The sequence below is a fragment of the Trichomycterus rosablanca genome, chromosome 9 (assembly GCF_030014385.1).
Source record: "Trichomycterus rosablanca isolate fTriRos1 chromosome 9, fTriRos1.hap1, whole genome shotgun sequence".
Taxonomy (NCBI): domain Eukaryota; kingdom Metazoa; phylum Chordata; class Actinopteri; order Siluriformes; family Trichomycteridae; genus Trichomycterus; species Trichomycterus rosablanca.
The window spans coordinates 21,627,413-21,654,409 of NC_085996.1; the positions used below are offsets into that span (position 1 = coordinate 21,627,413).

A 26,997-nucleotide genomic window follows, 5' to 3' on the forward strand; every position below is an offset into this window, starting at 1 on the left:
AGCTCCTGAGAGTGACCCATTCTTTCACTAATGTTTGTAGAAGCAGTCTGCATGCCTAGGTGCTTGGTTTTATACACCTGTGGTCATGGAAGTGATTTGGAACACCTGAAGTCAATGATTTGGATGAATGAGTAAATACTTTTGGCAATATAGTGTATATAAAGTCATCCACTTTTCTACAACAGACCAAGTACATAGAATATAAAATGGTTTTATTTCACCATGTATATAGTGAAGGTTTTGCTTGGCCCCACAAAATGACACAATATATGAATCAGTACGCGTGAAACAGGTAGAATATATACTGTACAATGTTTATTATTAACATAATATTTAAGTACTATGCAGTTACCATTAGCTCTCCCTTTGACAAATAAAATGACATTTGCAGTCTCCCAGTCACCAGTGATGAAGTGCACAGTTATACCGTTATACTGAGGTATGACTCCACTGTACAACATGACTTTATATACACTATATTGCCAAAAGTATTTTATTCACTCATCCAAATCATTGACTTCAGGTGTTCCAATCACTTCCATGACCACAGGTGTATAAAACCAAGCACCTAGGCATGCAGACTTCTTCTACAAACATTTGTGAAAGAATGGGTCACTCTCAGGAGCTCAGTGAATTCCAGTCTTGGGTCCTGTCTGAGGTGTGTTACTGCATAATGGACCCACTACGGCCCTGAACAGTATAAATCAGTGGTAAAACATGAAAGGAGGGAGGGTCGAATGGGGTCTCCTTCAGCTGCTGTTATGTTGTGATATGCAATCTCGAGGACTGGTGGGAGTCACATGGAGTTGAGCGTGGCTCTCCGTACGAGATATTGCTCTGTGCGGGAACAGAGCACTGGTCAGAATGGAGGTAGCGCAAGCAACAGCAGAGTTACAATTAAGAATCAGAAATGACTAAAAAAGGAAGGCTGGGTAAGGAATGACAACAACAACCAATTGAGGGATTATGTTCTGTGCAGACAGAAAACAATACCAGTTCATTCGTAATTGAGGTGAGGACCTCCGCATCGCAATCGTATCACAATAAATAAGATCTGCATAAAAATGTCCATGCTTTGACTTCCTTAACCTAAAATGCATTACAGCGAATCAGTGTGCGTCATCGTTCACCCCTGTGTGTACTGAGCAAATCCAGCAAACCACTTTCCCAGACCGAACCATAAACAGGGCCTCCTCTGCACATTTCATGTTACGGGCAAAAATCTGTTTAACTGAAGCCAAGCTGAGCATCGTTTTTTGAGACGCACATCAAAAGCACAAAGCTGCCTCTAATTCCATGTGTTTACGGTGGGTCTAAATTACGGGATCACATTCATCCAGCACCAAACTCACTGCCAGCTCTCCCAACCAGTGCTTTTGTCCTTCATAGACATGTAACCGGATCTGTCCAAAAATCTCTCCCACTCTCCGTTTCTCTTTTCCGTGCTCTCGCTCTCTATCCTACTCTCTCTCTCATCTTAAGTCTCGCCATCATTACGAAGGACGCGGTTTCCAAACAAACAGGAAGGCAGAAACAAAGGCAGCCTTTAGTCTTTAAAATGAGAAACTCTGCCCAGAGCAGAACACGTTTTAAAATCTAACAGAGGAACGTTGTCAGAGACCTCTGTGTACGCCTTGCTGTCCCACATTCAGCTGGAGACCAGATCACACAACCCAAGTCTGGCTGCTGTTATATATAATTAGCATAAATGATTGATTCTGGTTCAGTGACAGTTTGAAGATGGTGATGATGAACCTGAAATGAGTGTTTAGTACTAACAGTGTTCTACTGTATATTAACAGTGTTGTGCAGGCATGGTAAGTCCAGATGAGGGTGCTAGAGTAATAGAGGACGTGTGCTCTCTTTAAAAAAAGCTTATGAGCTCTTATGAATCGTATTAAAAATTCATGTCATGTCAAATTTGTAGTAGAGCGCTTTTTACCATGCCTCAAGCAAGGTGCTCAGCTGGCACAGCAGTAAAATACACTACCCGACTAACAATAAAATCAGGGGTTCAAATCTTAGTGCTGCAGTTGGGCATGCCTATCTATGTCTTGGGTAGCTGGATAGCCGTTTGATGGTAATCTTGTCAGTGCGCTCTCAGTGCCGGTCCCAAGCCCAAATTGGGTCAGACTTCTGGCATAAAAAAAACAAGCCAAGGGCAACAGTGACAAAAAATGTATTATATTATCCATGATATGTTCACATGACTTCTGTATTCCAAGAATTAGGCAAAATATGCAGTTAGAATCCTTTTAAACATTCCATCATCTTAAATGATAGTAAATGATTATTTTGCTTTGATCCTAATGAAAGGTTTGGGAAAAGCATGTGCAGTTCACAGTTTTCACTACTGCTGATAGCACAAAGTTTAATAAATGGCTGGAGATTAAAAATAAGTGAATTGTAAGTATGTCCACTGGCTCTATAACAAGTAACAAATGTAAATCAGTTTACTTACAGCCATAAAAAGGCTAAACTTGGAAAAGCATAATGTCACGATTTTACAATGTTAAAAAAATAATAATAAGGTTAAATATGTACAAAAATGATTCAATCCATACAATCTCTACAAATAGTAGAGGCTGTTTATCGAAATAAAGTTACATGGCTGGAATATTCTGGACAGAACGGCAATCAATCGCAGGGTTTTGGCCACCCCTGCGATTAGCATCACTGAGATTCAAACCTGGATGTCAGAGGTGGCGAGCTAGTGTAATAGACAAGTGCACCACCTGAGTACCTAATGCAATTTATATCAAATATATTTTTGTTATTATTATATTGATATAAATATCTCTTTGTATCTGCTGTGTATTTTGATATTTGTTCATACCCATAAAACACGGGTGTCAAACTCATTTTCACAGAGGACCACATCTGCATTATGGTGGCCCTCAAAGGGCTGATTGTGACGTATCCTGCTGTGATTGCAGTCGCCTTTTAATTCTTGGACAATTTGTTGTTTTTCTTGGAGGCTAAATTCTGTGTTTGGTGTCACAATGTCAAATTGATACTGTATATGTATAATGTATATCTACATTTATATTGTACTCCTTTACCACAGACACGGCCTCATAACACAAGAGACATACTGGTTTTTCTTCTTGAAGCACAAACTTGTATTCACTTTCCCATCTTTCATTAAATTACCCCATTCTGCTTTAATTTTCTCTTCTTGTTCATTTTGGGATTATTTGTAAATATTTCTCAACATCACTTGTTGGAAAACCAGCTCAGTTAAACGCTGATGTGAAAACACTGCCATCTAGTGGCGGGATGCAGTCACTTTGCGGGTCACAAAATCAGCATGCATTGTGGGAGATGCAGTTTATGTACGATTTTACAGTGTATTTTAAGACAACCATATGTCTTTTAAGTATGAGTTTGACATGTGCCATAAAAGGAGGTGAAATAATGGTGATTAATATGGGAGGATGAAGTAGTTCTTTGCACAAAGTAAGCAAAAATAACCTTTTATGTGACTGTGGGCCACTTCTTCATATCATCTTCTCAGCCTTCTATGATAGAAGCTTTAAGTAAGAAAATATTGCAGTTTAATCAGGCTTTAATGTGGGTTCGAAATTTTCCCATATTTATGTTGATATGTGTGTTTATTTAGGTTGCACCAGAATTACTGCCTGAATTTTGTGCAAAGCATCATGGGGTGCAGGAAAATTGTGGATAAGAAAAAACCTTAAAAGAAAGCAGGCTCCTTGGGGGGCCTGGAGGATATCTGGATGAAGTAAAATTAGATTATATAAACAGATACTAAAACGGTTAAAAAAATTATTTTAAAAATTAAGGTGCATCATCCTTTGGTTCAGTCTGTGATAGAATGAAATCTAAATGTGAGGTTTGGTAGGTTGTAAGTGCAAAAGTTTTTTGTGTGTTGCCCTGGAATACCCGAAATATGATTTCAGATGAAACAGTGGTTGGATCTGGCAAGTGTTTTGCAATTAGACGTCATGGGTCATTAGGAAATAGGGTTCACCCGATTATTGTCACTCATTAAAAATGTGATCTCACACAATTATTATCCAATTATCCAAGTGTCATTTCCAAAATATCTAAGCTTCCAGAAATTAAAATTGATGAGAAAATTCTCAAACATCATTTTATTACATTTAAAAAATTGCATCATTGTTGTCTTGTTTGAAACAAAGGAAACTTCATTTGATTGCAACACAGCAACGTGCCTTATTGCAGCCTAAAGTTTTGGAAAAATCTCCATCTAAAATCTGATTAGCCAGAGTGTATCCACCCTTAGGCATTTCCTGATTGGCCGAACGCCTGCTTATAGTTTAATAAAAACAGCAACGAAAACGACGCAAATGTGCTGGCGTCTGATTTACAGGCACACATCGTAACTGCTCTGGCAGAGGCCATCACTTTGCTTAATCTTACCCTTCCTGACAAATTAAATAAGCTTTCGTCTGGTTCCTATTAGCGGCACATTACCAATAATTGCTGTGGTATTTACAAACATTGCTAGCCAGTCCACTCCTTGCGGGCTCTCGTATAGCACAGTGCTGGAGCAGCAGGCCTACGCTACCTGCCATAATGCAGAATACGCTTTCTTACCCCACTGTACTATAATGTGAGCCAGGCTTAAGCAATTTAACGAGAGGTTTGATGGTTCAGTTCTTGTGTTTCATATGAAGTTGGAGCATTTTCACAGGAGTATGGTAGTACTTCAGTGTGGTTGTTAAATATAGATGAAAGGTAAACTACGCTCTCCAAATCGGATTACTACCACTTTTGGGGGTAAAAACTCAAGGCCAGTGCTAGTAATCGCAAATCTGGGCCAAGTTTTTAAATATGATCTCATGCACAATGACTGGTCCTCCCAACAGAAAGTCCCCAGTCAAATACTTTTAGTAACATGTTGGCAGACTGTTGTGCTAGCAAAAGTTCAGTTTGGAGACACAACAATTATAAGTGTTTGAGAGTAACTGGCAATAGAATCACAACATAGAAAATTGGCGAATTAAAAAATGCTGGCAGTATCCAGAAGTGTAGGAGAGCAAGGGTGTAGTGATGACATTCCTCTCTACTCTAAAAGTAACTGCAGCCAACCACATTAATCTAGAAGCTGATGTGTAGAGAATAAGCATTAAAAATGCAAGGCTTCAAGGCTGGTTACTGAGATGTTATAAAAGAGATCCAGCTAGTGGATAAAAACTGGCAAGAAGAAAGTTTGGAGAGTAAAAAACACAAATAAATTACTGTAACTGTGTTCATTTATTAAACTGACTCTATCTAGATAATGCTACTCCACAGAGAAACCAATAAAGAAACTCATCAAAGACTGTGTTCCATCCCCATAGCTACAATCTAAGTAAACAGCATCTGGTAATACTGTATAATCACTACAAGGTAATACACCTAACGTATGTGGACACCCATTCTAATTATTGAATTCAGGTGTTTTAGCTATACCCAGTGCTTGCAAGTGGTTAAAACAATTCTTAAATAATAAATTTACCAAACTAATATGTTTGAATCCCAGCTCTGCTAGCGGCAGGCTGGGCGCCTACACAGACAATGATTGACTTCTGTAAGTCGCTCTGGATAAGAGCGTCTGCTAAATCCCGAAAATGTAAAATGTAAAATGTAATGACTGGCTCATCCGTTGGGTTGGATGTGGGAGGGAATTCTGATTAAATTACGACCTCTGCTGTCTGATCGATGCTGCCTGCACAGAGACTGGGAATCAGTGCGTGACTCTCCATGCGCGAGACTAAGCCCCATATGAAATCATCTTGTGCAGATGAAAAGATGCAGTCGGCTACTATGCATGTGTCGGACAGGGCGTGTGTTAGTCCCGGCTCTCCTCGATCAGGAGTGGAAGTCACCAGCAGTAGAGATAAAGCGAAATGCAATCAGGTAGTTGGACATGGCTAAATTGGGAGAAAGTAAGTAAAAAATGGGTCTTTAATCGTCTTTTGAAGATGGCAAGAACAGCTGTTTGAAAAGACAGGGGGAGTTAATTTCACCACCTGGGTGCTAGTACAAATAATTGCCTTGATGCCTGTCTTTCTACAGAGTTCTGAGTGGTGGAAATTCAACTTAATGACAAGCATGACTGGAACCCTGTGCACAAAACAACATACATAAAGACTTGATGTGTTAGAAGACGAGTGTGTTGGAACTACAATGCCGTGCACCAAGTCCTGGACTCAAGGTCACTACACATGTTTAGGATGAATTGGAACTCTGATTGCAGGCCAGGCTTTCTTGTTCTAGCCAGCATGGTCTTACAAAGGCTCTTTTGACTGAACTGGCACTGATTCCAACAAATGAAATAAATGTACAATAAAATGGAATGCCTGTTTATAATAGTAAAGGCTATTAAAGCTGCAAATGTGGGTCCAACTAATGCCTTACTAAAATTTAAAATAAGGTCATTTTTATTGTATTTAAAATTCAACACACCAAAATTGCTCTATAAAAAGATCTGGCTGAGTAGCTGATAGGCTAAATCAGGTATGTTGAATGAAGTGAAATTCTAAATTCTGCATTACTGTGGTCAGACAACAGTAGAACAGACAGCCACACAGCAACACCTGTCAGGCTGATGAGTTAGCACTGTTGCAGGTGAATTGAAACATATTACAGATGCAGTGTGAGTCAGATTTTAACAGGGAGGCTCAGTAAAAGTGTAGTGCTGAGGAAGAGAAGCCAAAGTAGCCATCAGGAAATGATTTAGAAACCATGAAGTTCCATTGAAAACAGAAGAGTTAAATTGAAAAAGCATACAATCTGGTGACCTGCTTCTACTCTACCTGCATGCCTTTTTAATAATTAAACCCAGTTGTATGTTTGAATACCCGTTTCATCAATGCAAAATATTCATAAAAAACTACTGATGCAAATTACCATATGCTAATGAGATCATAACCAACTAGCTTTGATTTACGCTGTGTTTGTGTTCTTTAGATGAAGTATTTATTCAAATATTTATCGTAGGCAACACATCCAGAGGAGCAAAACTAAATGCTATAATGCAAACAGACATTTAGACAGATGATTAGACAGATGTGACCGTGCTCCACGTCAGACAGTTGGGTCAGCTCTGTGTCAGTACTGTGCTTGCAGGCCAGACTGCAGTGTCTGTACAATGACTCAAAAGAGTTAGGGATGAAAGCTGGCATGAAAGAGAGACAGGTTACGTTTAATTAAGAGCAGTTTACCCGGTGATTTAGGGGCAGTTTCAATTGAGGAAAAGACCTCGCTGATCTCACTGTCACTCAGGAATTTGAGCACAGTCCATTCATCAGAGATCCCATTAAATCTGCAAATCTGAAAGCTTTTTTTTGTTATTATTTTACTTTTCCTGGGCAATTTGGCTGGCCGGTGGAAAGATTTAAAGAGTCAAATTTGGTTTGCAGGCTTGTTCACATCTGTAAACGTCTGAGCCTTACTGTATAGTAATTGCAGCATTAAGCTGGCCACCGAGAGCCAAAGCAATTCATACAAATAAATTTTTTTGTTTATAATTATTTTCATATGACCTGAGGGAATAATAAAAATACTGAAATCCTGACAGAGAGCTGCTTATTAATTCAAGTACACACAAAAACACAGCTGGATTTCAAAGCAGAAGGCCACAGCCTTCAAATAAAAAAAAAAAGAATAAGAACAGAGCATTCCCAAACTTTTGAGATCTCTATTCAGTAAATATTAAGGTAAAATGCTTATCCTAGGTGAATTTTAGTCAGACTCAAGATCACAATCGCTCTTGTTTCAAACTCCAGCAGAGTGCTATGTGGTGGTGAAGGAAACCATGGGAAATGCAAACCAGGGAACATCATCAGTGAAGTAATAAAAAACAACACTGTGGTGCATCTCCCCTATCGAGAGCCATGGACCAGATTAACTAAGAACACTACATTATCATTATCAACCATGACTGTCTTCATAATTTACTCGGCATGGTGGCTTTGACCCTTTGATGAAGGCCACAGATGTACTGCAGATATCTGGATTCAATTAGGCAGTCTGGACCTACTATCTCTCCCATATGCACAATCTAAGTACCAGAGAGGGGGGGGGGGGGGGGGGGGAGATAGAGAGAGAGAGAGAGAGAGAGAGAGAGAGAGAGAGAGACAGAGAGAGAGCTAACCTGTCCAGCAGTAGATCTTCTAACTTGCTTTGTTCACCAAAAGGAGGCGTAAGTAGCCAGTCAGATTTCCAATTCTGAAAGTGCTTGGAGTTACACCAAGGGCTTTTACAACTGTATGATATATCTAAAAACCATAAATGTGCCATCGATCCAGTAACAAAGATTCAAGTTTCAGTACATTAGGTATCTGTTTATGTTTGGTACCAACTGGAACTAATAATACTCTGATAAGATATACTTTATTGTTTCCTTAAGGAGTTATGTTTTGGCAGGTACTTGTTACTCTTTTAAAACTGCATTTTTCTGGGCGCTCAGGTGGCGCAGCGAACTAAGATGCTAGCCCACCATTGCTGGGATCTTAAGCTCTCAAGTTCTCAAATCTCAGTTCTGCTATCAGCCATCCAGGCACCTACACAGACTGCAGCAGTAGATATAACTGGGTATTTGGATACAACTAGATTGGGAGGAAATTGCAATATGCTGTGTAATTCTAAATGATTATAAAGTTTAATAACAATCTCATATAAAAATGGTTCATTAATCTTTGTGTGATGTTATTAATAAAAAATATACAAACTGTGACATTAAAAACATAAAAAAAAACATTAAAAAACATTAAAAACAATAAGGTCCAGTGCCACACACTCTGCACAAGACAGGGATATTTGTACAATTTGTACAATTTGTAAAATGCAATATAAACTTCTGTGCCAATGGTAACTTCACACATATGCATGTCACCCATGCTGATGGGACTGATCCACCCCATGCCATGACAGAAGATGGCTTTTGCACAATTTGCCAGTAACAGTATTGATGGCCACAGAACTCAATGTCTGTTTTTCCCCCAAAATAAACTGGCACCACATCTAGGATTTCGAATACATCGTACATCTCAGCTCTGCCATCCGGCTGGGCTGGGCAGCCACATGAACAAAGATTGGCTGTTGTTCAGGGTGGGATGAGCCAAACCAGGGTTCTTCATAACTGGTGCAATTACGACCTCTGCTGGCTGATTGATGGTGCCTGCGCAGAGTTGGGGAATAATGCTGATCAGGGTGTGGCTCTCCGTGCACAAGGCTGATCCGCATATGAACTCGCCTCGTGCAGGTGGTACCGCACACGTGTCGAAGGGGGCGTGGCTCCTCAGTCAACAGTAGAGGGTTGTATCTGTAGAGGTGAAACGTAACGCAATCAGGGTAATTGGGTATGACTAGATCAGGGGACAAAATGGGGGGGGGGGGGGGGGGGGGGGATCAGTGAAAAAGAGGAAAAATAAATAAATAAAAATAGATAAACTGAAACGTTGAGCACACGTTTATTATGTCTTTCAGTCCATGTGAGATGAGCTCAGGCATGGAGAACCGGGCAGAACTTTGCCCCAGCCCAACTTTTTTGATTGTTTTGTAGACGTCAAATAAAAAAAATCATATTAAGAAAATACAATTAAAATGATCAGCCAAGACATTAAAAGTCATTTCTCTGCAATTTTGTAAGTAAGTTAAGTAATGTTCAGGAGAACTCTTCTTTTTATTACATTTTTACAAAATAGCCCAACCTTTCTGGATAAAAAAAGAAGTAGAACTAAAAAACTCTTGTTGGTTCCCATTTGAGCAAATTCTTTATTTTTTCATCAAGCTTTAAAAAAATGCCCCAAATGTCCCTGCTTGCCTTGCTGTTGTCTTGCCTGATCCCTTTATGGCTCTCCAGATTTGCACAATATTGGAAATGAAGGCAATTTAGACCAAGTGTATCAGGTATCACTCTGATGTCGGTGAATAATAGCCCAGCAATCTAAGCAAATTTAAGAAAGTTGAAAGAAGGAGAGAGACAGTAAAGGTTGAAAGCAAAAAAGCTGGAAGGCACAGAAAAGATTTCCATATGTATAAGCTCAGAGGTTCCACAGACAGGACCACATGTTAGCCGTTATGTCCACTCTCTGGCGAGCTGGTATTATTCAGGATTTTAGAATATGCAGAGCTATACTGCACTGCAGGCAGTTCCAGGAGCACAGCACTGTGCAATCATTCAATGCAGAGATCTGAGATACCAGCTGTCTTTTGACATTTAATTCTACCTGCTTGACTACTAAATAGCGTAGGATGTATTATGATCAAGTGTCTAATACTAATATGCACTGCAGCCTTCATTTTCTTTAAGTCTCTGTTCAATTTGTGACTTGGATCAAGAACGGTGGTGGAAAAAGTCCAGCTGCTGTGTGGCTGCTTTAGGTTTTGACCAAATTTCATTTGTGAAAACAAACAATGTAAAATATTACATTTGAGATCACATGCTTCAGTAAGATTTAAGCCTAAATAACTCTGTGCTTTCTGTCTCTACCCAAAAAGCCAAGGTGATTGTGACAGCTCACTGCTGAACCACTGGCGGCCAGGCCACAAAAGTAAGCAAAGATCTGGTTTTAATAGAGTCTGTCAGAAATTGATGCTGGGTGCCAAACCTTTAGAATAAGAACAAAATAACAGATTAGCAACTGTAATTTGTCTTAAGGTTTTAATAGAAAAAAATATATGCAAACCTTCTCCTCATATCATGTGAAATATTTTTGTGGTCAGTTTGAAAGCGCTTTCATAGGTAGCCATGTGCTTTTAATTTCGCAAACATAGCAATAACGTGCTATTTGAGAAAGTGGATTTTGACTTGTGATTTTTTTTCCCTAGTTCCCCAATCACACGCTATAGAATTGTTTGACAGTTACAAATGGTATTTGGGCACGTTCCTGCTTTGTGGAGCTAGTAGGAAAAGAGATTGAAACTTTAAACTGACAGATACATAGACTGTAGGTTACAGACTAAATATGTCCCATTTGTTCAACCTAAATCAAAATAGCCCTGTCATCTAGCAAGATGAAATCACCGGAGCCTGTTTATAGAACATCTAAAAACACAGACACAGCCTACAGGTTTGCATATACAAACCCACGCACCATAATTACTTTGTGTATTAAAATGCTGACCGTCCCTGTGTATCACTGATAAAAATTGATTTTAAAAAGACACAAAAGTAAATAATTCTGCTCCTCTTATACAAACATGTTGGTTTAACTGATAAAAATGTAAACATTTTAGCATAAAATTGTCATTCTGATAACATTTTTGCTAACAATAATTTGTCAATTATACAGCCACTGGAGATCACTCTCACCAGAGTATTGATTAGACTCAGGTGCTTCAGTTATGAAGCCATTTCAGTCTCTATATAAACAACTAATACAGGCATGTTAGATGCGAAGTCTTGTTTTGGCACGTCCTGCAATTCTGAGCGTTCTAATTGTTATTTCGGCTCTTTGGTATGACCTATTATTTCTTGTTCTTTTGGATTATCATATTTTGCCTAGTGCTCTAGATTATCTGACCACCCGTTGCTGACTTGGAGTGTTCTGATATTTGACTTTTGTGTTATTAATAAACTTGCACTTGATTCCTTACGATCTTGTACAGTGATTTTTTGTAACACTACCTAGTTCACAACGGTGAAAATCGAGTCACAGACTGTGAAATGAGATGTTTCCTGTGTAATATGCAATTTGCACTGAAATTCAAAATTTCAGCTTTGTGTTTAGCGATTTACTGTTTTTCATTCGTGTAGCATTCAAGTGCCTCAAGTTTTATTGGTTAATTTGCAATATCAGGTGGTCCTAGCCATCCTACGGCAATTAATTTAGCAAATGCTTAGTCAGAATGTCCAAGATGTCGAAGTGTAAAGCAGCTAAAAACACTACTCGGGTAACTGAGTTTGGAAAACTCCCAGCCAATTCTGTGGACACAGAGAGTGGTGTGTGAAAACAAGGACGAGTATTTTCATATTTGAGACGGAGACTCGCACCATCGCTAAATGTTCTAGGTTTTCATTCAACTATTAAGGTAGGCTGTGCTGTGTGTTGTAGCTTCCATTTATTCCATATATTTAATTTATGAGTGTAATTTAATGACTGCTGTAAAATGTGCCACTTTTCTTTAAAAATCTGTGAAATCTTTGATTTTTGAAAAACAAGGTCTGTAAAATTAAGCACATTTTTCCATGAATTTAGTTGGGCCCTGCCTATGGTGTATGTGCACAAAAGAAGTGTGTACCATCTTCGAAAAAGTTGTGACATTTTGTAAAATGCAATAAAAACAAGAATCTGTGATTTGTTCATTCTTCTCAAGGTTTTTTTAACTAACAAAAATACAAAGAAAAGATGTCCAAAATGTCACTGACCAGCTTATTTGTATTTTGTAACTATAAACAAATATAGAATTTGATGTCTGCAGCACTCAAAATTGTGACACAAGCATATCATCTTTCCTGTTAATTTCACAATTTAATTATTTGGGAATTAAGAACGTTAACTGTTACAGTTTTGTCCATTTTGCTTGATACAAGACTTCAGGGATAATGGGATCAGGGTGTGACTCTCTGTACACAAAGCTGATCCACATATGAACTCGCCTCGTGCAGGTGAAAAGATGCAGTCGACCACTGCACACATGTCAGAAGAGGCGTGTGTCAGTCAGGGCTCTCCTCAGTCAGGAGTGGAGGTCAAGACCAGTAGAGGGGAAGCATAATGCAATCGAGTTATTGGATACGACTAGATTGGGAGGAAAAAAGATAGATCTAGACCGCAGACAGGTGAGTCAAGCACATGCACTCTGTTTTAGCATGTGCAAATTGTGGCCTGACATTGTCTTGTTGAAATAACCATGGCCTTTGCTGGAAAGAAAGTTGCCTTAATGGTAGCATATGTCTCTCTAAGATCCCAACATAAACCTCAATGGTACATGCAGGTCACCCCCATACCATCACAGATGTTTTCTTAAAAAGCTTTCACTAATAACTGTCTGAATGGTCCTTTTTATCTTTGACACAGAGAACTGTGTCTGTTTTCCCCAAAAACAAGAAGCAGTGTGGACTCATCTTACTATAGTACACATTTATCCTGTGATTCAGTCTATCTGAAATGAGATCAGGCTCAGAGAACTAGCAGGGGACGTTTCTGCTTAGAATTGGTGCATGGCTTTCTTTTTGCTGAAAGCTTCAGGTTGTATTTCTTGATGCATGTTTTTCCAAGTATCTCCAATTCCACGTAGCTATATTTATTACAGAAGCATAACACTTTTTCCATGCTATGCCATCTGAGGGCTCAAAGGTCAAGCATATTAAACAGTGGCTTTCAGCTTGCCCTACACAGACTGAGATTTCTCCAGATTTGCACAATACTATGTAATGTAGATGGTGAAACATCTACATTATTTGTAATCTTGCATTGTGCCCAGCTTTTCAATGGGCGCAAGGCACACAGTAACACCCTGGACGGGGCGCCAGTCCATCGCAGGGCAGACACACATACACACACAGAGGAAACCCACACAGACATGGGGAGAACATGCAAACTCCGCACAGAAAGGACCCGGACCGCCCTGTTTGGGGATCGAACACAGGACCTTCTTGCTGTGAGGCGACAGTGCTACCCACCGAGCCACCGTGCTCAGCAAAACAATAAAGGTCATTTCTTTGTACTTTTCTCTCCCAAATGTATTGAAGTAACACTTCAACACTGAAATCACAGTAATAATAAGCTGCCTTATTGCCTAACAGACGGCATTCAGCATGACGATTAAACCCAGTTGTTTGCTGAGAGCATTAGACCTTTCTGATCTCCCGTCTGTTTGAGAGTTTGTTTCATGAGTCTTACACAACCCATGTGCAAAGGCCTTGGAAAATCAGATACATTTGGACACTCTTATTCTTGTGCAAGTTCTGTTGCTGGAAGGCTCAGGGGATTCTTGCATGTTTCACTGCACAACGGTCAGTTTGAGTTTGAAAAGAAGTGACAAGATCTGAAATAACAGTGCTGATATTTTCCCCACAAGGTCTTAGTGAAAGAGAACAAAAAAATAGCCTGTAGAAAATGACAGGCTATGTTATAATGTTAATATTTCTAGAATAATGGTAGTGATATTCATTAACTGTATTTAAGCAAGCATAAAATCTGAGTATGCAATTTTCTCATTTGAAGAAAGCTGAAGACAGCTGAGACGGCTGAATTTTAACCCAATATATGATTTCAGATTTAATACATCTTTGCATGTCAGAAAATGTGTGATGAGTTGTTTCTGAACAAGTCATTCTTTTAAAATGAACATTGGAAAACAAAAGAAAAGAGGCTTTTTTTAAAAGCAACTCGACTCCCAAGGCATTTGCATCAACAGAAAAATTTAAGAAGAATCTTGGCAGTACTACAAAACGTAGCTGTTTTGGAGCCTGAGAGTCTGATCTTATTGGTGTCTTGAGCCAATCGACATGCCTTACTAAAAGTACAGAAATGCTCATTATTACCAACACACCCATTGTGCAAGGCGTTTTGGACACTAAATAAGGTATATAATAGGTATGTTACACACTGCTTAGTACAGTAATATGTGATTTGAAATACTGCCTCAGTAAAGCAGCTCTAAGCAGTACAGCATTATGTTATTTCCACTATAGAGATTAAAACCAGTATGTAAACAGTAAAGACGCCTGGCAGGGGAATCCTTTTTTTACTTTCATCAACCACTCAATCCTGCTCAGGGTTGTGACAACTATGGTTGCACTGGGAAACATTGGGCCCAGGGTGGGAATACCCTGGACAGGGCGCTGATCCATCACAGGGCGTCGGCCAGTCACCTAGCAGCCAGACATAGCCAATGAAGTCAAAGGCCAGACAATAGCACTGCTGAGATTTGAACCTGCTGTTCATAATATACTGCTATTATATTAATAATAGCATACTGTGCCACACAAGTGCCTTGCAGTGGACCTATTATAAGCAAATCATCTTTTAACTTTAAACCTAAAGGCAAAAAATTAAAAACATGGTAAATTAAGTAGTAAATAAGATGGGTTCTCTATTTTATTTTTCATGTTTTACCACTTTATTCTGGTCTGGGTTGTGGTGGGTCTGGCTTCCCCAGAATCCCTCAGCATAAGGCAATAACACACCCTGGACAGGATGCAAATCCATAGTGGGATTTGGGTCCACCAACATAACCAATCATGTCTGTTTGTAGATGCCTGACCAGCCGATAGCACCACTGCAGATTTAAACCCTGGATCCCAAAGGTAGTGGGTTAGCGAGATATATCTACACACTAGCCCACAGGTTATTGTCAGAAAGTTATAAGTTTTACTGTTGCGAAGCCATCAACCTATCCAGTATGTATAAACAATACACATTTATGTAACTTTTACAATGCATGAACATGCAGAAACATAACAATCACCAAAGAGCTTATTATTACACCACAAAGAACTATATTTATGGTAATATAATTATACAGTACATAACATTAATATACTTAGGCACTTAGGTGATGCAGCATTACACTAGCATACCATAGCTAAGGTGTGGGTTCAAATGTCAGCTGTGCTATCATCCGGCCTGGTATCTACACATACATGATTGGCTATGTCCAAGGGGGATGAATGAAGCTCTGCAATGGATTGACGGACTGTCCAGGGTATTTTTGCCTTGCACCCAGTGTTTTCCCAGTGGAACCAGGATAAAGCGTGTGATGGAAATAAAATGAATAAACATAAATAAACCAAATTAGTATCATCCATTAAAGTGGGGAGCTTCACTAGGCATAGCCACTGTAGTGAAAGACATCTGATTGCTGCCTGACTTGTTGTTTTTCCATTATTTTATGACATCACATTACAAGTCCAAGTAAATCAGTTAAAATAATTATTGCAGGAATCAGATTTTTTTAAGTTACTGACAAGTTAGTGACATTTTTAAGCACTGATATGATTTCATTATGCTCACTTGTGGGCTGCATCTGCTCCACAAGTAACAGCACAACGAGAACAGAGAAATATTTCCCACAGGCTGGTGTGGAATTGTCATGTAGAAAAGACCAGCTCCTACCTGCTCAAACTCCCTCAGGCTGTGAGTCTGCAGTGGAGGTCCTTTCTCTGTTTCATCACTGGAGAAATCTGTGAAAAATATTACATTCTTTAACATGACAGAATTTTTGCAGGTACTTGTAATTAAGATACATGTTTCAATTCTAACTGTGATTTATTGAGCCACAGTTAATTCAGAGCTACAGTAAATAAACAGTTTTCACTGAATAGTAAATAGGTATAAATCATGCATTAGGACTGAATCTTGTTTACCTACACAGTAAATAGGCTGCATTTTTCTAAAGGGGCTATAAAGGGCGCTCAGATGGTGTGGTGTTAAACTATGCTAGCCCACTGCCGGTGGTACTATTGGCTGGCCAAATGTCTACACAGACAAGCTGTTTAACCAATAACTATTGAATCCACAACACATGTTTTCTTTATTTTTTTCTACTTTTGCTCCCAATCTAGTTGTCCAATTCCAACTTCCTCTGCTGTTGCACCACCCCTGCCCTGATCTAGGAAACCTGCCACTGCCAGCTGCTTCTTTTCACCTGCCAGATGTGGAGCCTCACAAAGAGCCACAATTTTAAAAGTAATGAGGGACCCGTCTAACCACCATCCCTCATGGACAGTCGTGCTTGTTGGACATCCGTCCAGGTCCAGTTCAGAATGGAAATCTAAGCGGTGGGATGCTAGCATTTTAGACTCATCTGTGCCCGAAATGAGAGACTTTTTAAACTGTTTTTGAACAGTGCATAAACGAGGGTTCTTCAAAAAGTTTTCACACTTTTTAGACTTAGACTTAAGAGACGACCTTTATTGTCATTCATTATACACAAGTGTACGCAGAACGAAATTTCATTGCATTTTGGCTCGCACGGAATATACAGAGTAAGAGAGGAAATTATTGATACATAGTATCACAGGATTTAGATATAAAAATATATCAATGAATTATATGAATTATATAGCAGCACAGATTTTAATTTTAAAGAATGTGATCGGTGGCAGCACAGGATTAAAAAAAATAAGTATAAATGTACATAAATGTACATCTACATATATATACAGTGTATCACAAAAGTGAGTACACCCCTCACATTTCTGCAAATATTTTATTATATCTTTTCATGGGACAACACTATAGAAATAAAACTTGGATATAACTTAGAGTAGTCAGTGTACAACTTGTATAGCAGTGTAGATTTACTGTCTTCTGAAAATAACTCAACACACAGCCATTAATGTCTAAATGGCTGGCAACATAAGTGAGTACACCCCACAGTGAACATGTCCAAATTGTGCCCAAAGTGTCAATATTTTGTGTGACCACCATTATTATCCAGCACTGCCTTAACCCTCCTGGGCATGGAATTCACCAGAGCTGCACAGGTTGCTACTGGAATCCTCTTCCACTCCTCCATGATGGCATCACGGAGCATCATGATGTTAGACACCTTGAACTCCTCCACCTTCCACTTGAGGATGCGCCACAGGTGCTCAATTGGGTTTAGTCCATCACCTTTACCTTCAGCTTCCTCAGCAAGGCAGTTGTCATCTTGGAGGTTGTGTTTGGGGTCGTTATCCTGTTGGAAAACTGCCATGAGGCCCAGTTTTCGAAGGGAGGGGATCATGCTCTGTTTCTGTTGGAATTCATGTTTCCCTCAATGAACTGCAGCTCCCCAGTGCCGGCAACACTCATGCAGCCCAAGACCATGATGCTACCACCACCATGCTTGACTGTAGGCAAGATACCGTTGTCTTGGTACTTCTCACCAGGGCGCCGCCACACATGCTGGACACCATCTGAGCCAAACAAGTTTATCTTGGTCTCGTCAGACCACAGGGCATTCCAGTAATCCATGTTCTTGGACTGATGTCTTCAGCAAACTATTTGCGGGCTTTCTTGTGCGTCAGCTTCCTTCTGGGATGACGACCATGCAGACCGAGTTGATGCAGTGTGCGGCGTATGGTCTGAGCACTGACAGGCTGACCTCCCACGTCTTCAACCTCTGCAGCAATGCTGGCAGCACTCATGTGTCTATTTTTTAAAGCCAACCTCTGGATATGACGCCGAACACGTGGACTCAACTTCTTTGGTCGACCCTGGCGAAGCCTGTTCCGAGTGGAACCTGTCCTGGAAAACCACTGTATGACCTTGGCCACCATGCTGTAGCTCAGTTTCAGGGTGTTAGCAATCTTCTTATAGCCCAGGCCATCTTTGTGTAGAGCAACAATTCTATTTCTCACATCCTCAGAGAGTTCTTTGCCATGAGGTGCCATGTTGAATATCCAGTGGCCAGTATGAGAGAATTGTACCCAAAACACCAAATTTAACAGCCCTGCTCCCCATTTACACCTGGGACCTTGACACATGACACCAGGGAGGGACAACGACACATTTGGGCACAATTTGGACATGTTCACTGTGGGGTGTACTCACTTATGTTGCCAGCTATTTAGACATTAATGGCTGTGTGTTGAGTTATTTTCAGAAGACAGTAAATCTACACTGCTATACAAGCTGTACACTGACTACTCCAAGTTATATCCAAGTTTCATGTCTATAGTGTTGTCCCATGAAAAGATATAATGAAATATTTGCAGAAATGTGAGGGGTGTACTCACTTTTGTGATACACTGTACATACCTATAAAATAGCAGCATGAATAAAATACAAATAAAGTGACTTGTGGAGTTAAAAATTGTTCATATACATATTTGTAAAGGTAGATAATGAGTGCACAGATGGCATGTGGCTCAGTATTTTCCTTGAAATCATCCAAAAGTGTTAGGAGTTCAGCAGTCTAATGGCTTGGGGGAAAAAACTGTTACAGAACCTGGTGGTCCTGCACTGAATACTCCTGAATCTTTTACCAGAAGCCAGCAGGAAAAACAGTCCACAGTGAGGATGTGAGGGGTCACTGATGATGTTGTGTGCTCGGGATATGCAGCGCACTGATGCGAGGTCCTGAATGGAGGAAAGAGAAGTCCTTTTTGAAGATCCCTCGTGAATTCGGCTTCCAAGTCATTCAAAAGAAAAGTGTCCTGTTGGCCAGACTTCTCAGCAATGCCACCAGCCCCAGTAGTCACCAGTCTGGGATAGCATTACTATAGTCTTGTGTTGTTGGTGTGAGTGACAGCATTGTTTTCTTCTCGAGGTAATGGACATCTGTACAGCTGTATGTGGATTGATCTAAATAGACAGACCTCATGAGGAAGGGCTATCCTGCATTTTCCCCTAATTTAGACATGTCTAATTTTCCATGGCCCCTTACAACCTCCAGCACATGCCCAATGCTCTTACAACAATGCTTTCCTAAAGAGAGCTTTAACACACTGAGAAATGTGCTAGGTATTCCTCTGCCATGTTTGCCTACATTGGATTTAAAAAGACTAAATGTAGCCAAATATTACAGAAATGTCCTTGGAAAAAGTGTGTAGAGTGCACACAAACTCAGAGACCCAAAGTATACAGCCAAAACAACTCTGGAGTGGCTTTGGGCCACATCTCTGAATGCCAGTGAGTGGTCCAGCCAAAACCCAGACTTAAACCCCATCAAACATTTGTGAAGGGACCTGAAGATTGCAGTTCACAGACGTTCAATTTCCAAAACCTCAAAAACCATTTTTTTCTTTCTTTGTGGGTGATTAAATGTAGATTTATGGTAAAATAACAATAAAATCAATTTGAAATCAAATTCACAACCAAATAAAGATGTCTGAATACTTTATTGATCTGTTAATTTAGGCAGCAGGCATCACTGTTGCAGTGGCATGGATCTGGCCTAATCTGGCCTTTCCTACCTCAGATATGGCCAACTGAGTGGAAGGCACCGCTGTGAACAAGGCAATGTTGGGCTAGCATATTATTCCATTTGAGTGCTCAAGGGTTTTTTGTTTTTTTTAAAGATGTTGGCAGGCTTTACAAGTCTCCAAAAGTTGGGTAAAAATTATTATGATGTTATTATGATTTTATAGTTAATGGCTGTATAATGCTGTAAACCTACAGAATTTCATGGTTTGTTTCACGCAGTGTGTAATGGCTAGATTCTCAGTCTCACACAGCTCCCTCTTTAAACAGAACTAGAGGGGTGCTGCTGAATTGCCAAACCATTTCTTACAGTTAACAGGGGGAGTTTGAGAAAAGGGATCACAGGACTACAACGATTTTTTTTTTTTAAGTTTTCCTCCAATCAGGAGGAGAGGAAAGGTCCCTGAGGGTATAATCACTGTAGTATTGGCAGGGCACGGGCTTCTTACAATTCTTTTAACATCCCTGCACCAGCCTTATTAGAGCTTATTAAAGGCCTTTTTAATATGTACCAGTGATGTGTACTGGATGTGTGCCCAGAGTTCCAGTACTGCTTGATTGGTTGTAAAGAATCAGTGCCAGAAAACTGCCACTTCACTCTAGTGCCTAAAGAACTGTAATTTGGAAGAAGCAATAAAGGTAATGTTTAGAACTGTAGTTGGAAAAAAACCTACAAACATGCACTGACAGAAAAAAGGCAGAAGGTATTTTGAGTGGAGGATTTTAAATGGAATGTTAGAAGGTAAAAAAAATTATAGTGAAATAGAGGGGCAGGAGTAACATTCTGGAAAACTGAGGCTGAGTTCAAAAGATTGCATGCAACCATTATGCATACATTAAACATCATTTCATCCTAATAGTGTGGCACTAAAAGCACGGCCTTTTAAATGTGAACAATGACAACGGGGGCCTAAATTTTAAGACTAATGAAAATACATCTATTTTGCATGTTTCTCTGTTATAATACAATGTTGCTTATTACAAATTGTATAATCAGCTGAATCTTTATAAATTATCTTTTTTTTTATTATTATTTGGCAATACTGAAAGCAAGTATGCACATTTGCAAAACCGACCATGTAAAAGGTCAGATTTTTATGAGTCATATTCTTTCCATTTAAGCACATACTCAGACAATGACTGAGCATGTTAATCTGACCTAAAAGCTTGTTCAAGTTAATAAATCTGCAGCCAAATTTTATAAAATTCTAAAATGCAATAAAACTTAGACCTATACTTTTGACCCCTACTGTATGTCAGGGGTTGTGTACTCACCCTTTATATGAGCCTTGCCCTTAGGAGTGGGCTCTTTATTCCCATTGCCGTGTCTGAAAAAAAAAAAAGAAATTACAATTAAGATATAACAAATGGATATTGCTCATAGATATAGCGGCTCAAATCCTCAGTGGTGCTATTGGCTTGGTTGGTGGCTATTTACAGACAAGATTGGCTATGTCTTTGGGGGGGGATGGGGGTCAGAGGTGTGTCTGCACTGTGCCCAGTGATTCAAGGGAAGCCATACCCACCGCAACCCTAACTAGGATATAACGGTGGTAAAACATGGTCATCGTAATGTGATTGGTAAATATCACATTACAAAACAACTGACATTAATATGTAGGTGTTCGAGTAGATAGCCGTTTGGGTGGCGAAGCAGTTTATTACACTAGCCCACTACTGCTGGGACCCCAGTTTCGAATCTCAGCTGTGTTATCGGTTGGCTGGGCGTCTGCCTACATTAAATTGTTAACACAAAACTAAATCTCTACAATAATTTTTATGCTGTGGTACTGAAATTGTTCTGTAGAACTAAGCAACCCTGATCAAAGCATCAACAGCCTTAAACCATACCTCATTCCCCATCAAAATGTATAGCTGTCACTATGTACAATCAGAGTGACTGATGCTGAGGCATAATTCATGACCTAAAAGTCTGCATATTTACTGCTCTATAATGGTTTACACCACCCTAACCAATACTTAGCACTGCAAATTATGCAGTTCAACTCCTATCTATTGCTTACAACAGCAGTTTGGAACTTGGAGTGATGAAACAAAGGGCACATCATTTTTGCTTTTTTGCTGTCTGAGGTTCCATTCTAATTAGTCAACTGCTATTATTACTGGCTGAGCTGGTGAAGTAATAATAACAGCACTTCATTTAATTACTGCAGTTCCTGCCTTTTATGCCAATGCCAACAGAGTTTATTATATACACCGATCAGCCATAACATTATAACCACCTCCTTGTTTCTACACTCACTGTACATTTTATCAGCTCCACTTACCATATAGAAGCACTTTGTAGTTCTGCAATTACTGACTGTAGTCCACCTGTTTCTCTACATACTTTTTAGCCTGCTTTCACCCTATACTTCGTTGTTCAGGACCCCCACCACCACAGAGCAGGTATTATTTGGGTGGTGGATCATTCTCAGCACTGCATTGACACTGACATGGTGGTGGTGTGTTAGTGTGTGTTGTGCTGGTATGAATGGATAAGACACAGCAATGCTGATGGAGTTTTTAAACACCTCACTGTCCCTGCTGGACTGAGAATAGTCCACCAACCAAAAATATCCAGCCAACAGCGCCCCGTGGACAGCGTCCTGTGACCACTGATGAAGGTCTAGAAGATGACCAACTCAAACAGCAATAGATGAGCGATCGTCTCTGACTTTACATTTACAAGGTGGACCAAATAGGTAGGAGTGTCTAATAGAGTGGACAGTGAGTGGACACGGTATTTAAAAACTCTACCAGCGCTGCTTTGTCTGATCCACTCACACCAGCACAACACACACTAACACACCACCACCATGTCAGTGTCACTGCAGTGCTGAGAATGATCCACCATTTAGCAGGCTAAAAACGTATGTAGAGAAATAGATAGACTACAGTCAGTAATTGTAGAACTACAAAGTGCTTTTATATGGTAAGTGGAGCTGATAAAATGGACAGTGAGTGTAGAAACAAGGAGGTGGTTTTAATGTTATGCCTGATCAGTGTATATTTTATTAAATATACTGCTTTCAAAAATGATGAAAGATGATAAAATGCAAAACATTGTTTGGCTATGTCTTGAACTGAATATTGTTGTACTAAGTAGCATAAAGAATTTGTTTACCAGGTTCTCAGAACCCATGTTGCTGTGCTAAACTATCCTTCTTTGTTTTGTTTATGATCAGGTAGGTGGTAAGGAGGTGTCAAGTTAAAGAATTTATATTTGTTAGTCCATTATACAGTTCTTATGTTTATTCAGAATTATTGAAAGTCATGGGGTATTCAGCAGGCTTATGTAATGCATCCACGCCATTTAGAATGAGGTCTGCATTAGCTCAAGTGCCTATTTATACTAAGGGTGGTCAGCTGCTATAACATTGCTGTATTTCGTAGGGAATGTATGCTTTAAACCCTGTCCTATTCAAATGAACTTTTTTCAGTTACAGGAAACTCACCAAGCCAGTGCAGGCAGGTGTGCTGGATCACAGCTGTTTAATGGTTTTGCATATTGGAACCAAACACAACTGCTGAGTTTTAAAAGAAAGGAAGCCAGATATGAAATCAGACAATGTGGAATGAATATTACACAAATGCCAAACCAAGTGTTTAAGAACAACAAAATGTTACTGATGGCTCTGCCCTGTCTTTAAGCCACTCCCGGAGCAGCCCTGCTGTTAGGCTTCACAGAAAAGTAGTGGTAATTATGGATGAGACAGATTGGCTCAGCATCTGACAAGCATGATGTTTTTTTTTATTTAACTTGTGGGCATGCACAGGCGTGATGCATAGACCTACACATTCCAACAGAAAAATTTGAAAAATGACTGCAAATAGGAAAATAGCCAACAAGAAACAGCTCACTTGAGCATATTTTCATCCCATTCAGCTTCAGAATTACTAGTATGAATAGAAAAGATAAATCAAATATAATAAAAATATGTTTTTGTGACAGATTAACTCATCACACTACCTAAAGTGACTATAATAAAGAAAATGTAAAACAATTTATATTATTTTACCACAAAATTAGCGCTGAAATTTGCTATACAATGCTGGAAATATAACACTATTTTGCACAACATCCCAATTACTATATAAACGCATTAAAACATCCAATCCGGTTGTTATACAGAAAAGAACCTAGAATCACTGTTAAGTATGGCCGGGAATTTTTTTTACGACCCTGACCAGAATAAAGCTCAAATGACACAGCAGTCTATTAAGCTAGCCTAGCACCACTTAGAACCAGGTTTGACTGTCAGTGGTGTTCTCGGCCAGTCTACACAGACATGACTGACTCTGTCTGGGGGAAAGGGGGAGGCAATGGACAGGCACCCTGTCTAAAGAATATATATAGAATATATACTTTATTTGTCATATATACATATACAGATGTACAGTACAATGAAATTCTTTCTTCGCATATCCCAACTTGTTTGGAAGCTGGGGTCAGAGCGCAGGGTCAGCCATCGTACGGCGCCCCTGGAGCAGACAGGGTTAAGGGCCTTGCTCAAGGACCCAACAGTGGCTGCATAGTAGAGCCTGGATTTGAACCGCCAATCTTCCGGTTGATAGCCCAAAGCTCTACCCACTAGGCTACCACTGTCCCCCCAAAAAAGTATTCCTGCATTGCGCCCAGTGTTCCCCAAATGGAACCGGACCTGCTATGACCCTGACCAGGATAAAGAGGATGATAAAAATAAAGAAAAATGAACAATTTACCCCCTTTTACCAAGAGTGTCAGAAATCTTTAAGTTGATTAGATATCAGTCTAATCTACTCCTCTTTACCCAATGGCTTAATTATAGCTCCTAGAATCACTAAAGCATAATTCACACTTATCTGATAAGTGTTGGCTCAGTCAGTAACAATGAGCAGGATCGTGTGAAAGAATTGGCCTCTTCCTTTTATCTTATTGTCATTAAAGGAGCTGTGCTTAACAGCAGGCTTCATTTCCATGATCCCTATTAGTGAGCTAGAGGAGGTCTCCTCAGAGCTGTGAAAGCTCATTGAAATGGAAAAAAAGAACAAGGGCACATCACCCCTCAACAGCTGACAGAAAGAGTGTGTCAGTGGTCTCAGCATGTCTGCTGATCCACCGTCTCAGGTGTGAGTCAGTCTGTGGGGGGAGGCCTTTGTGTAACAGAAGTTAGCTTTTCATAAGAATTAAGAAAAAAGAAAGTCATCAAGATTTAAAAATTCAACTTGAAACATTATAATAGAAGGGATTTGATTGTCAAAACAAATGATTGTTTTTTTGTTTAGGATCAGCTGTTTTGCCTTGTGATTTTATGATGCGGTTTTTGCCGAAACCAGACAAGTTCACACTTGCAACAAAACACATCAGCCGTTTTGAAAATTTTTCAAAGTTTGTATACAGTAACTGCCATGCCTCTTACATTTGCACTTTATTCTATTTGGTTCTAAGTAGGTGATTTTTACTGGTGTTAAGAAATCATATTTTATCATTAGGAAAATATTTTATGTGGCAAAAAACTACTATAATGTGTGTTTTGTGTTTTTATTAAACCCTTACATGGGCGCATGGATGGCGTAGCGGTAAATTACTCTAGCTCACTACCGCTGGGGTCTAATCCCTAATCCCTTTCAAATCCCTAGTTGTGCTATCGGCTAGTCTGGTGTCTACATATAAACATGATTGGCTATGTAGGGAAGTAGGAAGGTATATGGCTGAGGCACAATTATGGATTGGTATCCTGTCCATGGGTATGATACTACATCGCGCCCAGTGATTCCGGGGAAGCTGGACACACCACAACTTTGAACAGGATAAAACGGTGGTAAAAAAAAAAAAAAAAAAGTTAATAAAAACCCCATAAAGTGAATTGGCTATAATGTTTAACTGTAATCAACAGTAAAAACAAATTATTGGTAAACCTTAACAAATCAACTATTGCTGATACAAAAAACTCACACAATAAAGTTTTTGTTGCACTATTGCAGTCCTTCACAAGTTCTTTAATCACTGACTATATGTTATCTTTTGCTGTAAGTATGTCAACAAATGTCTGGATTTCAGGGTTCATGTTTAGCAGGCTACATAAAACATCAATACACTGTTAAATATTTCTACCAATAAAAGCAACATCAGTAATTAAAGTAACAACATATTCTATCTAAAGTTTTAGGAATTCTCGCCAGCACAAACTGACCAAGACTTGAGCACAGAAAGAGCAACACAAAAAGCAAACCAAAACAACAACAGTCAACACCTCCAACATGGACATTTTCTTCAGAGTTAACACTTCTGTAATGGTAAATGTCTCACCTGCCACGGTAAAGAAAGCCACTCATTGTTGCCAGGTTCAAACCGCATGTGTCAGTGGTGAAAAAGCACAGTCAAGAGCAAACTCCAGCTATAAACTCCTTCAGAGAAAAACGGCAGAGCTCTGATCACAGGCCAGTGCTTTAGTGAAGAACTCTTTATCCCAGTTTCACCAGACCAGGCTGGCTGGAGTCCACACATACACAAACACACTGCAAGAACAGGCTCTGTTTCTTCTAGGACAGCACAGTAGAGATGGTTAACTGACGTGGCACATTCAGACCTAGGGCAGCTATGTGCCAGGCTTTGCTCTTTCCCACACGCATACACGTGCTGGAGACGCCGACAAAAGGTAAACAGCAGCCGGGTGAAGGTACACACTCCCTAGAAGTTCTGGGCTCTCTCTGAAAGGCTGATTTGTTCTAGTATGCTGAAAGACAGGATTCTCTCTGTGTAGGTGTAAGCACAACCCACACAGGGCCTTCCTGCCCAGGCATGAGAGCCATCCACCTGGCTATTCGCCGCTGGCAATGTGTATTGGGGGTGGAGAGATGAGAGGCACAGGTTCAGACAGGTTTGAAACAGATGAAACACAAGGTTTACAGAGATAATCAGAATCAGAATCAGATTTATTGGCCAAGTACGTGAATACACGCAAGGAATTTGGTGACATGGCTTATGTTTGTGATTACCGTTAATTTAAGGCTTTGTTGCATTGTGTGACAAGTTCGGCATGTTTGTAGCTTAAACCATCAACCTCTGCTCAAAAGTTCAGTACCGTAGCCACAGAACTACCACTGCCCCTGCACACCAAGCTGTGAAATCATTTACAAATACACTGTCTGTTCCTTGTTTGCTTTGTCCATGTGTTCTAAA

The 26,997-nt window shown here is 39.8% G+C and overlaps 1 protein-coding gene across 1 annotated transcript in view; it reads right to left on the reverse strand.

Annotated features, from left to right (window-relative positions):
• pde4dip (phosphodiesterase 4D interacting protein) overlaps positions 1-26,371 on the reverse strand; it is a 139,176-nt gene extending 112,805 nt beyond the window's left edge. The window contains exons 1-3 of the mRNA XM_063002064.1: positions 26,125-26,371; positions 21,108-21,160; positions 16,038-16,105 (exon numbers count right to left, since the gene is read on the reverse strand). Of these exons, the coding sequence (XP_062858134.1) occupies positions 16,038-16,105; positions 21,108-21,160; positions 26,125-26,150 (147 nt within the window). The 5' untranslated portion in view covers positions 26,151-26,371. The remainder of the gene's footprint in view (positions 1-16,037; positions 16,106-21,107; positions 21,161-26,124) is intronic.
• Positions 26,372-26,997: the final 626 nt, after the last annotated feature.